The sequence below is a fragment of the Stegodyphus dumicola genome, chromosome 3 (assembly GCF_044657685.1).
Source record: "Stegodyphus dumicola isolate Sdum_Otavi_A_Nest chromosome 3, ASM4465768v1".
NCBI lineage: Eukaryota > Metazoa > Arthropoda > Arachnida > Araneae > Eresidae > Stegodyphus > Stegodyphus dumicola.
In genome coordinates this window covers 121228226-121245216 of record NC_140770.1, presented here as the reverse complement: position 1 = coordinate 121245216, position 16991 = coordinate 121228226, and the positions used below count along the sequence as shown (strand labels likewise).

Below are 16991 nucleotides of genomic sequence, written 5' to 3'. Positions count from 1 at the left end.
ATTTAAAACATTCCATCCTTCAACAATTGGGACATTAAGCAATTCTTTCTTTCTAAATATGTGTAATATTTGTCAATCATAAATCTGTAATGCCAGCTCTATTCATTTGTGACCACTGCAGTGCATAACTGGAATATGAGCTGAGCTCATCGATGACATCAAAAGGTTAACAACATAAAACCTGGGTTTAAATACAGAGGCTGTTCCCACAATTTTTAGACAATTTTGGTAAGCGGTAATAAAAATTCGTTTGCTGCAAAAGAAGTAATTGCAATTGTACTATGTTTTTAAAAGTCAAAATTATCATCTGTGGCCTTGAAAGTTTTGTTTTTATACAAAATGGCCAATTTAACAAAGCAGTGGTTCGAAGGCTACATTTACTCTCTTTCCGAAGAGAAATATGCATACTCCGTTATGCATACTCCGTTATTATAGGTCCTTGTTATAAGATTTCAATTAATTACAACAGTATTCTAATTTTCAAAACTTCAACACCTTTGTCGGATCAGTGATATTTAACTTGCTTAAACCAGTTACCGAGCGCAGGCACCAACTCTCAGTGTCTACTTCAAAATTACAGCAGGAAAGCTTAGTCCGATTGGTATAGCGGTTAGCGATGCTGCTGCTGTATCGTTAGGCCGAGCCGCCAACGCTTGGTATTCGCTAGAAGGAAAGTTCACTCAGATTGGTACAGGGTTTAGCGATGCTGACTGCAATATTGCTGGGCCCTTGTAACTTATGTAAATTTGTAAATTTCTTACTAAGGCTAAAAAAATATACATACCACTGGAAATTTATAATTTCCTTATCAATGCTCAATAACGATATACAGAGGCTGTTCGCACATTTTTTAGACGATTTTGGTAAGCGGTAATAAAAATTTGTTTGCTGCGAAAGAAGTAATTGCAATTGTACTATGTTTTTAAAAGTCAACGTTATCGTCTGTGGTTTGAAAGTTTTGTTTTTATTCAAAATGGCGAATTTAACAGCGCAGTGGTTCGAAGGCTACATTTACTCTCTTTCCGAAGAGAAATATGCATACTCCGTTATCCAAAAACGATGTGAGAGTCATGGTTTTGTGATATCTAAAGCGTCGATAGGTAATATCATCAACAAGAAAGGAAAAAAAAAAACGTAAAATTGAAGCCACAAGTGGGACAAAAATTCCAAACAAGTATCCAAGGAAAAAACGGACATCTCCCACTATTGCAAAGGCATGTTGTTTAATGTTAAAAGAAAATCCCCCTAGTCAAAGGGCACTTGCAAAATCATTCAAATGATCGGTGTCCACTGTAAACAAAATGATAAACATTGATTTAAATCTTAAGAAAGCGAAAAAACGCAATGTGTATCGTCTTCTTCCAAAGCATATCGCTCAACGTAGGACACGCTGCAGAATTCTATATGAGAAACACTTATCCAAAGAAAAATGGAAAACGATTGTCACAATAGATGAAGCATGGGTGTATTTAAATGATTGTAACAAAAAACAGCCATTTATTATCATAAAAGGGGAGAAAAAAATTAAGTACATGGTTCAAAGAATCGAAAGAAAGTTTTTCTAAGGGATTCATGATTGTTGCTGGTTTTTCTTATAATGGCAAGTTAAAAATAAAGAGAGTGCAAAAAAATGTCAAGATTAACTCCAAATACTATCAGGAACATATTTTATCACCAATTTTTCTGAATGAAATATCATCGCTTTACCCACAGTGCCATCAATCTGTGAGACTCCATCAGGACAAAGCTAGCAGTCACATCAAAATCCACTGTAAATTTCCTAAACGAAATGGAACAAAAAACTGGCATCAAGGCCATACCCTTCACTGATATCCCTGCTAAATCTCCCGATGTATCACCTATGGATTTTTGTGCTTTCGAACTTTTAAAAACTGCATTATCCAAACGTTCTCCCAAAACCCCAACAGGACTCTGGAAAGCTGTTTGGGAGGAATGGGATAGAATATCTCTTCTGCCACTTCAAAAGGCATTATTATCCTGGAAATTTCGGTGTCGAAAGATAGTTCAGAGTAAGGGATGTCAAATAGAACATTTAAAACACAAGAATTTTATGTAATTTCGTTTTGTGAATACAATATACATCATCTAAAAATGTGTGAACAGCCTCTGTATAGTCAGACTATTTTACAAATCTTTTAAGGATGGCTATATTGTAATCTTAACTTTCTAAGTACTAGTTACAAGCTATTTATCACTTTTACTTTGTGCAAGGTAAATTAGAATTTTTAAAGCCATCAATCATTATAAATTTAAATTTCTGGAATTAAATATGAAATTAAAAAAATATATTAACTGAATTTTTAACACACCTGAAGTCCAGGTCGACGTGCTGATGGAGGAGTTGCAGATCCATTCAAAACAGGAACAGTAGAAAGCCTGTGACGCTGAACAAGCTCATCGGCAGGAGGATCTGTCCAAAAATGATCTTGCGTTTTCATTTTTGAATAATCCAAAGCACATGGACCAACTATTAAAATATACAACATAGTGATTGGAAAATGAATTTTACCTTTTACAGGAAAACACAAAAACTAAAAGTCTATTTATGTATACAAATAATTATCACAATTTTTTTTTCTCTAAAGAGCTGATATTATTTCACAAGAACATGCATATAATTTTGTAGAATATCAGCATTGGTCATATATATGTAACAGATTTAGCAATATCAGATTAGTGATAGTTTAATGTGTTGTAATAACTTAAAAAGATTTTACTGAATAGACAGAGTGATAACACTTGCAGATTGAATGATGAACTTGTAGACAGAATGATGACATTCAGATGTAGCCATCGATTCAACACATTTTTGTTTTGGTTAAAGAAATTCTGGAGAAAAATATCTGACCTACGTCATTATGGATACAATACACACAACAGTACACACAATACATACAACAGTGTAAGTTTAGCACACTCTATGACAATAGATGATACAGAGGAGTGAGTGATAGGGCTAGCTGGCCTGTGAAAAGCAAGCAAAAAAGTGATGCATTCAAAAGAAAGCATGGAAGGTAGGATAAAAAAGGTTTCGGTTTTCAACTGAAATCTAATGCAGCATTATGTAAGGTCTTACCATGAAGATTACTTTTGAAATGGCATAATTTAGACTGATATATTATAAATAGTTATTTTAAGACAGATTTAGTTTTCAATAAAAATGTAATTCAGTTAATAGATAAGTGGTGCCTGCATTGTGGCATTACATAAGAGCTTATGATGCAGTTTAATTTTAAAATGCTGCAGTTTAGATTGATATATTATAAATAGCTACTATTTTTCAGATAAAAAGAAGTACCCAAATTAAAATGATAGATCAGACGGGCTACTGTCAATTAAAATTAGAAGTTTGTTTTCCTATTTTTATCTTACATATATATACATTGTTGTATGCATACAGGTTCGCAATAGATTGAATGCAGACAGGCCCGGTGATACAAAAGAAACACTTCAGAGATCTGGAACTTCCCACAGAATTAGTTGCACAACTCTTCACAATATCGCAGAGTACAATCAGTAGTTACACTTCATACTACTATGAATGTTACACACAACACGATGCAAAACTGACCCGGAAATATATCAGTATTTCAATTCCCACAGTGAACTGCCAACTCGCAGCAACAACTGAGAGCAGATGCTCTCTCCAACCTTACATAGTTTTCACTGCCCACCGAGATATTTCTAGTAATTTCTGCTTCTCAAAATTACTGGAAGGCAATATAAGGGTTGAATTACAGGTACAGCTAATATAATCATCAATTACATTTATTTAATTACAATACCTACTATGGTCATACAGGCGCTGGATAAAAATGTCAGTGAATGATCGCCAAGTTTGGCGACTTTTGGCAATTTCTTGCTGAATTTGGCACTAAAAATTAGTTGCCAGCTTGGAGAGATATCACCAAATTATCGAGATATCTGTTTACTCAATGTTAAATAAACTTGCCTCTGTATTCTTACTCCTCCAGCATAAACAGATTTTATGTTAAATATATGCACAGTTTTTGCTCAATTTTAAAAAGACTTGCCCCTGTAGTCTTACTTCTAAAGCATAGGTAGTCTCTTTAGATTTTTCGTATAGCATTATATAAAAGAAATGAAAAAATTTTACTTATAATTCCATTAAAATTACCTATCTAAGTACAAAATTTATAACACTGTCTCCTTCCCAAGGACTGCACTTCCCGGGCGGTACAATCCCTGGACAGGAAGCCACACTTACAACTAAGGCAAATCAATGCAATACTTAAACAATAATTTCAGTAAATAACACAAAACAAGTCAAATACTAAATCGATAAATGAATTCCCAAATCCTATCACCTTTGCTGAAACAATGTTCTGTAGCTCTATTGTATCGGATCTTCATCTTCTACATCGCTAAGTTGACTCACTCTCAAGCAAAATTGGGCATTACTTCAAAACATGCCTGGAGATTTGGGATGTACTCATGAGGCAATGAAGGTGCATCCGGAGGGCGACTAAACAAGAGATCACAAGACAGATGAAGGTCCCGACCGAAGAACATCTGTGATGGGGAGTAGCGGCAGTCTCGTGGGCAGCACTGCAATAGGCCAGTAAAAACAGTGGTAACTTATTGTCCCAGTCCTTTTGGTTTCTGGAAACCACAGTGAGGGGTTATTAAGGATGGTTCAATTAAATATTTCTATCATGCCATCTAATTAGGGATGTTCTTTTGAGTACTGTTAATACCAAATAGCTTGCAAAGTTCCTTAATACAGCCGAAATAAAATTCCTCCCTTGATTAAACAGTAACTGAAAAGGCACTCAAACCTGGAAATTCAAAGCTGTATCATTACCTCTTAATCAGGAAAAGGGTACACTTCAGGCCACGTGGTGAAGTTCATGGCAGAGGTCCCAGGATGTCAAAGGTGATACATTCAAAAGGTGTTCCTAAATTGCAACTTTGTAACTTCCGTTGGCTGCATTTCTTCTGTCCTTTCTAATCCATACAGTCATGACAAGACTGGCGCCACTTTTGCATTGCTGCAGTAAAAATGCTCTCAGACTCTCTGCAAAGTCTTCATTATTCCAAAGTGGCTTCCTGTAGGGCTGCTATGTAGTTCTTTAAGGCAGTCTGGGATCTAGGATCTTGGCAATATCAACTGCCATTGGAAACCCTTTCCAACATCCGATTCGAATTTTTGGTAGAAGACACCATTTCAAATATGGAGTGAGTTCCAAAGAGCCAAGTATTGTTTTGTCACAGGACTACAGATCAAAATGCCCTGCCAGAAGGTTTCCTGTTTGAGGACTCCATTAATTCAATGATGGGTTTCATGTCACTGTCCTCCAACTGATCTCTCCTGATTTGTTCATTACTCCATGCATCTCAATCAGCCGATGTTGAAGTTATAACTTAACGTGTTTCCCTTTGATACTAGAACAATATCGGCAACTTTCTAGGCAGAGTCTTATATACAAGGAACCAGCATATTGATGACAGATAGTTATGAATTCAGAGGTTGAACACTGTTTGTTATTTTTCAAGTTACTTAGAAAGTCCAATCCAAGTATGCAAAGATTTATAATATCTGCCACATATGCCCTGTAACAGTAGGCGGCACTTCCAAACATGATTTAACTTCCCATTAATTTCGATTTAATCACCAAGCACACTCTGAAGGGTAATGCAGAATGGCATCCAAATGCACTCATCTTCAAACTATTGAGCTAAATCTTCCCAAATGATGGTAACGTTGACTCCTGTATCGATGGTCATACTGCAAGAAACTCCATTGATATGCCCCATGATGAAGAGTCCCTTGCTGCCACCATTCACCACAGAAATCTGAAGAGCTTTACAATTGGGGCTTCTCATTATCTTTCAAACTATGCATTGCGAGATAGCACCTAATTTATTTCTTGCGTTGTTGCTGGGGGATGGTCTTATTTTCCATGCCCTGTGACGTTCTGCAGTTCCTTCATACATTCCTTCAGCACCACATTTTCCAATATTTTAGTGTCAATTTCTTGTCACTTCTATTCTGTATGAAGGCACTGACTTGTCTGATTAAACTGACTAAATGAGTAGGCAGTTGATCCACTGGTTCTTGGACTTCAGCAGCTCTGGTGGGGTGGCGATCTCTATGAATTGCTTGTTGGGCTGCTCAAATTTCATGGTATATACTAGAGCGCATTTCAAATCCTTGACATTTGCCATTCAGAGACGTTTCTGTATTTCAGGATCCTGGATGCCGTCGATGACATACTGCACGGTCAGAATTTCCCTTGTTTCTGTTGGGCAGTCGAAAAAGGGGAAACGAGACAGCCTTTCATAATACAAGGAAAGCTCCTGAATTGTTCCTGTGAGCTTCTGCTGAGAGGATTTTAACTGAAGCCTGCTATAATCTTTTAAATACTTCTCCAAAGTGCAACTCCAACGTGCCAGATACAATTTCGAAGCCTTTGGTTTTCAGGAAGAGTTTGAAGGTTATCCGCTGTGTCTGCTCTCAGAGAAGGGCCTTAGCTTAGGAATACCAACCATTCGTGTCCACCACTACAGAAAATTCTGTCCATTTGCCAGGTGGTCATCCCATCATATGTGGATAGCTTCAAAATGAGCGAGCAGGCAAGAGTAAAAATTTAAAACCATCAGAACTGCTCCCTGCCATCACTATGAATTTCTTTAAGGGATCAGCTTTGGTGGCCACAGAAAGCCCGTTATCAATTTATTGTTTGATTTGTAGTTAGAAGGCAAAAACCCTTTATTCACTTTGTTGCTCCACGGCAGACACTCTTTCCTGAAATTCTCCCCACTTGTCTGTGTCTGTTCTGTCTTCTATAGCTTTGAATTTGTTTTTTTATTGTGGGGGAGATTTCTCTTTTAATTTCCACTTGACCATCTTCAATCTTTTCTTGAACAGCTTTCATCACTTCAGCAGATTCTTGGCCCCCTTTCACCTATTCTTTAATAAATTCTTGGCCAGCTATCATCTCTTCTTGGACAAAGTTGACTGTGCCTTCCAGCTATTCTTGGAATGCAGCAAAGGCAGTCACTAACTGACTTAGTTGCTCCTTCATTGCTCTTGTCACAGGCATTCAATCCCACTTCTGACACCAAAAATGTTGCATGCATATAGGTTCATAATAGATTGAATGCACACAGATCCAGTTATAGGTTGATAAAATTTATTTCTATTAAAAGAAATACCTCAGAGAACTGGAACTTTCCACAGAATTAATTGTACAATTCTTCACAATATCACAAAGTAAAATCGGTAGTTACACTTCACATTAATATGAATGTTAAACACAACATAATGCAAAGCTAACCTGGAGATATTACAGTACTCTGATCTCATGGTGAATTGATATTCTGCTTCTTGAAATTTCTGGAAGGCAAAATGAGGGTCAAAATACAGTTACAGCTAATATAGTCATCAATTACATTTATTCAATTTTCTAGCATAGCTCGTCTCTTTAGATTTTTCATATTACATTATAGAAAAGAAATACAACAATTTTACTTATAATTCCATTAAAAATACCTATCTAAATACAAATTTCATAACAATATTAGTTTTAAAAAATTCACTCAGAAGTACATTTTTCAATTAACTTTAATAGAAAATTATGAATTTTTTCCCTCTATGATTTTCAACTATAAAAATGCAGATCTTCTTTCACAACAAGACAGATATATTTTAACCTGAATTTATTTCAAATCACATTTGTTTTTCAATAAGCAACAGTAAAATTTATTCTTTAAAACTACAAAAGTTTAGAAACAAAAGATGCATTTTTTTTTTAAAGGGGGAGATGAAGATTATTTCTGCCATTGTAAAGAGGTGGATCTTATCAAAAACTTATTATTCAACAAGCTGTCAATAGGCAAATTAAAATTGCAAAATGCTAGTAGTTCACAGATATTTGGTTGTAATAACAGGCATGGACTCTATATGTTGACTTCAGGTATAAAATAATTTCTTAAAGAAAGGTTTCGCACAAAGATTCCTTTGTGATGCACCTTTTACTAATATAACTTTTAAGGCATATAGCTCAAAAGACACCTACCATACTACTAAGGCAGACATCTTTCAAGAGCTAGAAATAGTAGATAATTCTGTCTGAAAATTTCTAAGTTTCTTCAGTACACTATTGTGAATCCAAGTTATTAAAAAAAATTCTTTACCCTCATTTCAGATAAGCATTCTTAAGATGTAATAATAATTCAAAAAGTGATTCCTTTAATCCCAACAATCTCATAATGAATTGTTAAAGTAAATTACTTTCATGTAACAAATCCAGTTTCAGTATTAAAACCTCACAAAAATATTTTCTATTCATATTTCTAATCATGCCAAATCTTATTATTCTGCAAAGTATAAATTATTTCTTTCAAAATAATGAAACTAAGAAATTAGCTGATGCTAACCACATTGATGAGATGCCTGTTAGTGCCTCTAGTGCATACTAAAAAGGTTCCAATAAACCCTACCGTTTTAGTATGCACTAGCTACTCATGTGGCCACTTATTTAACTATATGGCTTTTAGCTTGTGTAGTTGCTTTTTTGATCACAAATCAGCCCATATAGGTATCTATTAAGCAACACAGTTTCTTACACACTGCAGCCACTTTTTTTATTTCATTGTCTGTACTGAATATTGAAAGGTACAGGTAATAAAACACTGAAAATGGTGAGGACCAGAAAAATACAAATGTGTTTAAACTTATTTTTTCATAATATATTAACCAGGGTAGGTTTGGTTTATTTGACTATGGCAAAGCACTTGAGGGCGGTCAACGCTAAATCCCCGAGCGCGCACGGAGGTCACGTGATCGTCACTTCATGTGTAAGCCGACGTCACAATGAAGCTTCACCCAAAGCTATCAGCTTTGGCTCCACCCAGAACCAATGACAACTTTGGTCGATGTAAACATAGTTTGCAACTTTGATTAGGAAATCTGAAATAAGTCTGGCTAATCTTTGGAATACGGTAACAGGTAGTTTGGTGACATTTTGGTAAGGCAATAAAGGTTACTAGCTAGACTTTAGCAGTATACATGAATAAAGTCAAGAATGTGCGCAATGGCATTTTTGTGCAATTCTGGGATGTTTTTTTAAGCGAAAATAGGTTGAGGTGTACATGGATACCGTGTATGTGCAATTCTTAAAAACGCGGCAAGCAGTGGGCGATTCTGCACTTTCTCCCAATTTCGCACCTAATCTTCTTCATGATTAAGCACTTTTGTTCCATAAAAGTTCTAGCATAAGCGTAATTCGGCTAGCAGATAGTTGGGAAAAAATGTTGAGTTTAAAAAAAAAAAAAAAAAAAAAAAAAAAAAAAAAAAAAAGCCTTTACTTTGTGAAAACAAAATTGCATCCCCCCCCAAAAAAACTAGCAGGTTGCTGTAGCAGGGTTGGTCGCCAAGTTACCATAATCTGAAGGTTACAAGTCTTTGTGGATATCTGTGAATATGTATGTTTGAACAATTTCGAGCATTATACAACTGAATGGCTTGGTTATGTTTCTCGATATAAGAAAGCAAAAGAATAAATAGTATTAATTTTTTAAATTGGTCTTGTATAGAAAATGTAGTGCACGTAAAAAAATCTTCAGTAAGATTCTAGCATTAGATATTTTTACATGATACGATTGCTTTGTCAAGTTCACTGATTAAGCCAAACTTAGTCTATAAATTTCTCTTTCAAAGAATATTCAGAATAAAACTGGAATTATGGTAACCTCACAATAAGATTAATAATTCAACTCACAATGGACTGTGTTTGAATAAAAAAAAATATAAATAAACAGTATTATTTGTTATTTTGTAATCAGACCTTAAAAATAGATAATAAGTTTTTGAAAATGCCAATCAACTGCATTTCCATATATTATTTGCTATTTTTTCCTTGTGTCACATCATTCATCATCATGGGCAAACTTGTGAATAAAATTTATATAATTACTACTAAAACATCTGTGTGTTTTATTGGATTTATGATGCTTGCATAATAACAGATATTTGTTATGCCACCATTAATACTTGTGGATAAATATCTCTCACATAATAGTTTATAATGATATCAACACAATTAGAAACTGAATTTCTTTGTGCCAGGCAAACTGGGATTTGTGTTTGCTCACTTCCAAAATCAATTTAGTTTTATCCAAAATCTAGGCTCCTATTTTTCTTACATAATTTTAAATAGTTTCCTTGCCAATTCAATAAAGTTTAAAAAAAAAAATTAAAAAAAAAAGGTACAGTTTCTATTCTCTGATTTTGCAAATCAACAGATACATAAATCAGAAATTACCGAAAAATTGACAATGTGGAATACTTTTTATAAGAAAAGTTCCTCGCTTCCATGTTACACATGGAAAAAACCACAAAAACTCTCATACAGTCAATCTATTTGCTGGGATTTGAAACTGGGCTGAACTGACAACACTCCTCAGTTTTATCTATTGCCTACTGTGAGCCATTTCTGTCACAAAATATTGTTAATACACATTAAATATGGGTCCCACCAGTCGTTGAGAAGTTATGACACACCCCTGAACGCTGGTAGTTTAACCCAGGTTTGAACACACTCAAATGGGCTAGCTGCATGGTTGTTTATCTCCATGTGTAACATGAATATGAGTTAGTTTCCCATAGGAAGTTCTCCACAAAGGTATCCCTGTCCTTGGGCATGCAGCCCTTGTGTACTTGTACACAAGTACTTGTACATATCAAAATAACCTAACCTAACTTTAAATTTGAATGCAGTGTTCACAGTCAATGGTAAATCACACATTTTAAGGTATTTTTTAAAAATTTCTTGAACTATGAAAATGAGAAATGAGAAATTTACTCATTATCTGTAATATGTGTTATCGATCGTTTCGCATTCCTAGACATCCATACCCTGTATGGTCATTAGGCCTTTAACTGTAATAACTCATTTGCATCATTAAAAAGAAACATTATATTTATTGCAACGATTCATCCACTGCCACTTGTTTTTCTATGTTCTCCCTTTTCTATATAACACACATATACGTCTAAGTTTTTGTGCTTTTGTTCTCACCATATACACAGTCATCTATTTTCAGGTAAGGAAACATCTGAGAATATTATAAACTTGGTATTAAAATTCCAAAATCAGAAAGGAGAAAGAGGTGCATGTCTTTAAAGCAAGCAGCATTACAGCCTATGCATGTAGAAGGCTAAATATAAGATTTTGCCAAAAACAATCAAAACTACACTAAGCTGTATACCACTAGGCTAAAACCTTAAAATTTCCATTGGAGGGATCATAATCTGCAGTCAAGCTACTGAAAAACCATCTGGGAGATTGCTATACACATGCCTGGGTTGAACAATAAATATTTTTTGGTGACATCATGGGTTGCCATGTAAATGCTTTTTGGCGACATGGTGCCTTGCTTCATGGGAACAGCATATGAGCGTATGCACCGTCTGCTGACAAAGTTACGTGATCAGCACGATGATTCATCTGCAAAGTCACATGACAGCCAAAGCAAAGTATTTACATATAGGAAGAAAATATCCCTTCCCTTTTCCTTTTCTTCCTAACATAGTGAAAAACCAAACTAGCAACCTAAAAAAAAAAAAAAAAAAAAAAAAATCAACTGGCAAAATATTAGGTACTGTTCTATTTTATCGGGACCGGACTGACAAATGTATGCATTGTTAGGCATGTATATACATATATGTGTATGTATATACACATAGATTCGTACTTACAATATATGAACACATACATCCATATATACATGCATACATATCTACATATCTGAATTAGGTCCTGATAAAAGAACAGTGCGAAATATTATATGCACATAGATAAATTATGCATTTAATAGACAATACAGTGGCTTTTAAAATAAAGCTCTCACCAACCAGTTAAAAATCCTTTACCTACTTCAACACAGCCTCTTTCTACTCAGATATTTATAGATTTAAAAATTTCCTGTGAGGAGACATCAGTAAATTTTCAAGTCCTTGCTACATAATGTAGAGTTTTATGAAATTAACTAAAACATATGTAATACAGAGTAATGACACATTTCTATATTTTAAAAAGAAACTAAAAGACATTCATAATTGGAGGCTATCAAAATCAAAACATACTGATATAGCAACGAAATGAACTGAAATATAAACAGAACCTTAGTTTTAAAAATGTTGTGATACTTCTTTTGTATTGCAGTTTCCATTTTTTAAACATCAAGCTGGCATCAAAATTATTGCCAAGTTCATGTCTCGTGTACACTTTGTTGCTGCCCTACTTCCTCAACTGCTTTTAATATGGCATAAGAAGCACTCTAAGGTCTCAAAGATTTTTGCTATATTAACTCTGCAAAATAAGATATATGATGATAGAGAAACGTGCCTCTTTAATTTTTATTCCACCACTTAGCAGAGCTCCACAGTGTTTCTATATTTTATATATGAGCAGCTGTTGTTAGATCAAGAAAATAAAATTTATATTCCACAGAAAAATGTCTCTTAAGCTGGTATTTACAAGTTCCTGTCTTTTACATTCTCACCAGAAGTTTGAATAAATTGTCACTCCCTCTTGTAGACGGTCGACAACTTTTGGCATGAGTGTGGATGGTTCTCTATTTAGAAAGTGAACGAGAAAGAATTTTCAGTTTTTTGGCATAACTTTTCATATATACAGTATCGTAGAAGAATCATGCCAGTTTGGGTTTTTTGTTGTATGAACAGATTTTCAGTTATGTTCAAAATTTTTTCAGGGCCACCTATTCATATATTTGGTTGGTGGATCATATGCAGAGAATACATCTCTCTTGTAAAAATGTTCCAAAGAATAGTCACATTTTTGTAGTGTTTCTTTCATTTTATGCTGTTACAAACAGTATTCTGAAATCACTAAACCAGCTGTTAAAACATATACTTTTCTTTCATTTGCAAATTTTCAAGCTGCACCTCTAAATGCTTTCACTGATGTGAAATTTTCTTTAATGTCCAGTTTTGCATATTGGAATGTGATATAAAATATGCACATTTCTTGAAAGAAAGATATAGCAAGCATCTTCCTTACTTCTTAGTAAATTAAGAATTTTAAGATTAAAACATAAATAAAATTCATTAACATGTAGAATACTGAGAGCTCTTCTTGTGATGAGAGAATTCTGAGTGATTATAAATTATTAGCATTTGCATGGTAAGAAATATGATAACATTGTTTCCTTGAAGTTCTCATCTTCTCATTACAAGCAAACTGTAAATCATCATTGTTGGGGCTGCCGGATGTTTCAGAATAGTTTACATTGGAGATTTATCAAAAATCTTGACACCTTTAAAAAAACAGGGTCCATAATAATAAGAAAGAAACAATATCACATCCTTACCAAGCTTGATTTAATTTATTTGATTATAGCCCGTAAGGGCTATCAACCTAAAATGATGGATGTCTTTGTGAAGGACTTTCTGGGGGAAACTGGCTCGTATCTACACTAGAAAAGCCTGGAATCCATTTTTGAAGTCATTTTTAAGCTTTAAATAGATATTAGCTTTCTATGAAAATACCTTGGCAGCTCCATAAGGGCTCATTCATATTAAAATTTGAGTGTATTTCACAGGATAAAAATTTGTTATTAAATTTAGTGTGGGTGCAATATATTTTTCAAAACTTTTCAGAACAAACTTATATACACATTAAAAATTCAGAACATCCAAAAACTATATAAAAAAAATGTTCCAGTAGATCTTTAGTTTAAATATACTACATGATAGTTTTTCCATCCAAAGATTATGTAAACAATTTATATTTAAAGCAGATTCCTTTCAGATATACAATAAAATAATACAAGTTGTCATATTTATTACAAAATGTTCCTAATTTTAAATAGATTAATTATTCATTTGAATAATATATAGAGAAACAAATAATAATTTTTTTCTAATACAATGATGAAATTAAAGCACACATTAATTATTAGATGAAATGTATTGCAAATATTAACGGAATTAATTTAAAACTGAAATCTCATATATTTCTTGGTGATTTAAAATAAACACACGAATATATTGGAAAGCTATACATGCTAAAATGTTAATATTTGGTATGTATTTAGTTAGCATCTGTAGTATTTTCAGAAAAATTTTCTTTACTTCTGAAACTCATATTGCACAAGAATGTTTCAATTTATGTGCAGAAATTTACTGAACGTAAGGTGCGTATCTTTGATGTGACATCATCTTACACGCAGTTCGGATGTCACGTGACCTCCCTGCGCGTTTGGGGATTTAGCGTTGACCCTTGAGGGCTACCTGCCTAGGTGATGGAATACTTTCATGGGGGACTTTCTACGGAAATCTGGCTAGTATACATGTTACACATTGGGAAAACCACAAAAACACCCATGACGTCAGACCATTCACAGGATTTGAACCCTGGACCGAACTACTAGTGTTCAGCGATTTTATCACTCAGCTGCTAGTGGGCCTGGCCTATTAACCAGAGAAAAATATATACTTTTATTGCACTGAAATCACAGTATTAATACATGAAATGTGTTCTGGGTAAAAAGTATAGCATTAATTCTTCCACAATAGTACTTGATACCTGATACAAGTATCTCTGACCCTGGGTAATAAGAGATTGATTATTCAATTATTTAGCATCCCATTTCTAGAACACTAACAAATTATTTACAGTTCATGTAAACAATTCTTCTACCAATATTCTATTCACAGATTAGTTGTTTGTTAAAACTTCAAGAATTTCTTTTTATTTAAATAAATAACTTAGTCTGATTTACAAATTTAATAAATCATTGCATGATTTTTACTTTTTTACACCATAAATTCACAGTAATTTCATTTGAAATCAAATTATAAAACATTCAGTTTTAAATCTCATAAGCAATTTAAAAATCATTTAATCATTCTGATACTAAATTTATAATATATGATGAAATTCACATTTCCTGAGAGCTTTCTAGAGTCATAAAAATCAAGTATGCATATTTATATGCATTTAATCACACCTTATAATAATCAGACATTTCTAAAGCAATTTTTAATTCATATTTATTTACTCACCTAAGAGGGAAGCTAAAATTTGACCACACACGGGATCTGCAACTAGAGCTTCCTTTTCATAATATTTGCTAAAAAGAAAGTTATTGTTAATGTTATAAACTCAAATTTATTTAATGCATTTATTTTATACTTTTGTTTGCATGTGCAATGTCTAATTTGTATAATTCTATTCGCAACATCCTACTGTAGTTTAGAAACACTGCTCTATACTATTGAAATGTAATGTTACCATCTGTCTTTTCTTCGCACAATGTACAGATAATAAATTCTTTCCTGGTTGTTTAATGTTAAATAAATACAAGGCGTATTCGGAAACTAATTACCGTTTTGAAAAAAAAAATTGTAAAACAATTTTTTTGAATCCAATTTTATTTTTACATGAAAATACATGCCTTAAACTATTTTTCAACATAGTTTCGGCCAATGATCAAACACTTGTCATAGTGGGTGACCAGTTTTTGTATACCATCGTCAAAGAAACTTCCCGCCAGTTTCGATAACCATGACTCCACAGCATTTTTCGTGTCATCGTCAGATCCAAAGCGCTTGCCACCAAGCTTGCGCTTCATGTGCAGGAACAAGTGATAGTCGGACGGCGCCAAGTCTGGGCTGTACGGCGGGTGATCGAACTGCTCCCAATGAAACTGTCGAATTAACGATTGAGTGACACCAGCAGTATGGGGCCGAGCATTGTCATAGAGCAACACAATTCCTTTACTGAGCATTCCTCTTCGTTTGTTTTGAATGGCACACCTTAGTTTTGTTAAAGTCTCACAATATCATGCCGCATTAATGGTTTCACCTCTGGGAAGAAATTCAGTAGGCAAAATGCCTTTCCTATCCCAGAAGACAGTGCACATGATTTTTTGTGATGACATTGTCACTTTGAACTTTTATTTTTTCGGAGAATGAGTGTGTCTCCACTCCATCGATTGTTGTTTCGATTCTGGTGTGAAATGACACACCCAAGTTTCATCACCTGTCACAATTTGGTTTAAAATGTTTTCTCCCTCATCACTGTACCACATGAGAAATGTCAGGGCACTACCAAGTCGCTTTGTTTGGTGAACATCAGTGAGCATTTTTGGAACCCATCGGGAACACAGTTTGCAATAATTCAAGCGGTCAGACACAATTTCGAACAAAACAGTACGTGAAATTTGTGGAAATGCCTCTGAAAGAGTTGTCATGGTGAAGCGTCTGTTCTTATGAATTGCTTCATCAACTTTCCTTACCAAATCATCGGTGATAACAGAAGGCTGACCACTCCGAGCCTCGGCGTGGACATTTGTTCAACCTGCATTGAACATTCTTACCCACTTTCTCACCATTCCATCCCTTATCGCATATTCACCGTAAACTTCTGTCACTTGACGATAAATTTTGGCCAGTTTAACATTCCTTGCGTTCAAAAATTTAATCACGGCACGAATCTCACAGTCAGCGGGAAAACTAATTGTCTTAAACATTTTGAATGTGCACAGCAAACTGAAAACACAACATAGAGCAACCAAAATGGCGACAATTGAAAGTCAGTGAACAAGAAAGACTAGTGCGCATGCGCGGGAGGCGCTAGAATGAAACGATACTTAGTTTCCGAATACGCTACGTAACATTTTACATAGCTCTGCATCACTTACTTAATAATACTTTAAGAGGTAATAGGCCCAGCCTAACTTTATCTGCGTTATAAGAAATTTTATTGCTAAGCCTAACTGTGCAAGTTCCTCAGAAGTGAAAATGAGTTTCATTGTAATCATGAAAGTATTTAGTACAAAAAAACTTTTAGGTTCACAAAATTGGGTGCAATGGAAGTGGATGCTTGCAGGTTTACTTATGGAAAAAGAAGGAGCTTTCGAAGTGTGTTTTGAAGAAATAGTCAAACCAGAGCCAGTTGCCGAAGGTGCTTCCCTTG

The 16991-nt window shown here is 34.4% G+C and overlaps 1 protein-coding gene across 1 annotated transcript in view; it reads right to left on the bottom strand.

Moving 5' to 3' along the window:
- LOC118181744 (small G protein signaling modulator 1-like) overlaps window positions 1-16991 on the bottom strand; it is a 226869-nt gene that overhangs the window by 141929 nt on the left and 67949 nt on the right. Inside the window, exons 6-7 of the mRNA XM_085813251.1 lie at window positions 15077-15144; window positions 2331-2488 (exon numbers count right to left, since the gene is read on the bottom strand). Coding sequence (XP_085669377.1) covers window positions 2331-2488; window positions 15077-15144 — 226 coding nt within the window. The remainder of the gene's footprint in view (window positions 1-2330; window positions 2489-15076; window positions 15145-16991) is intronic.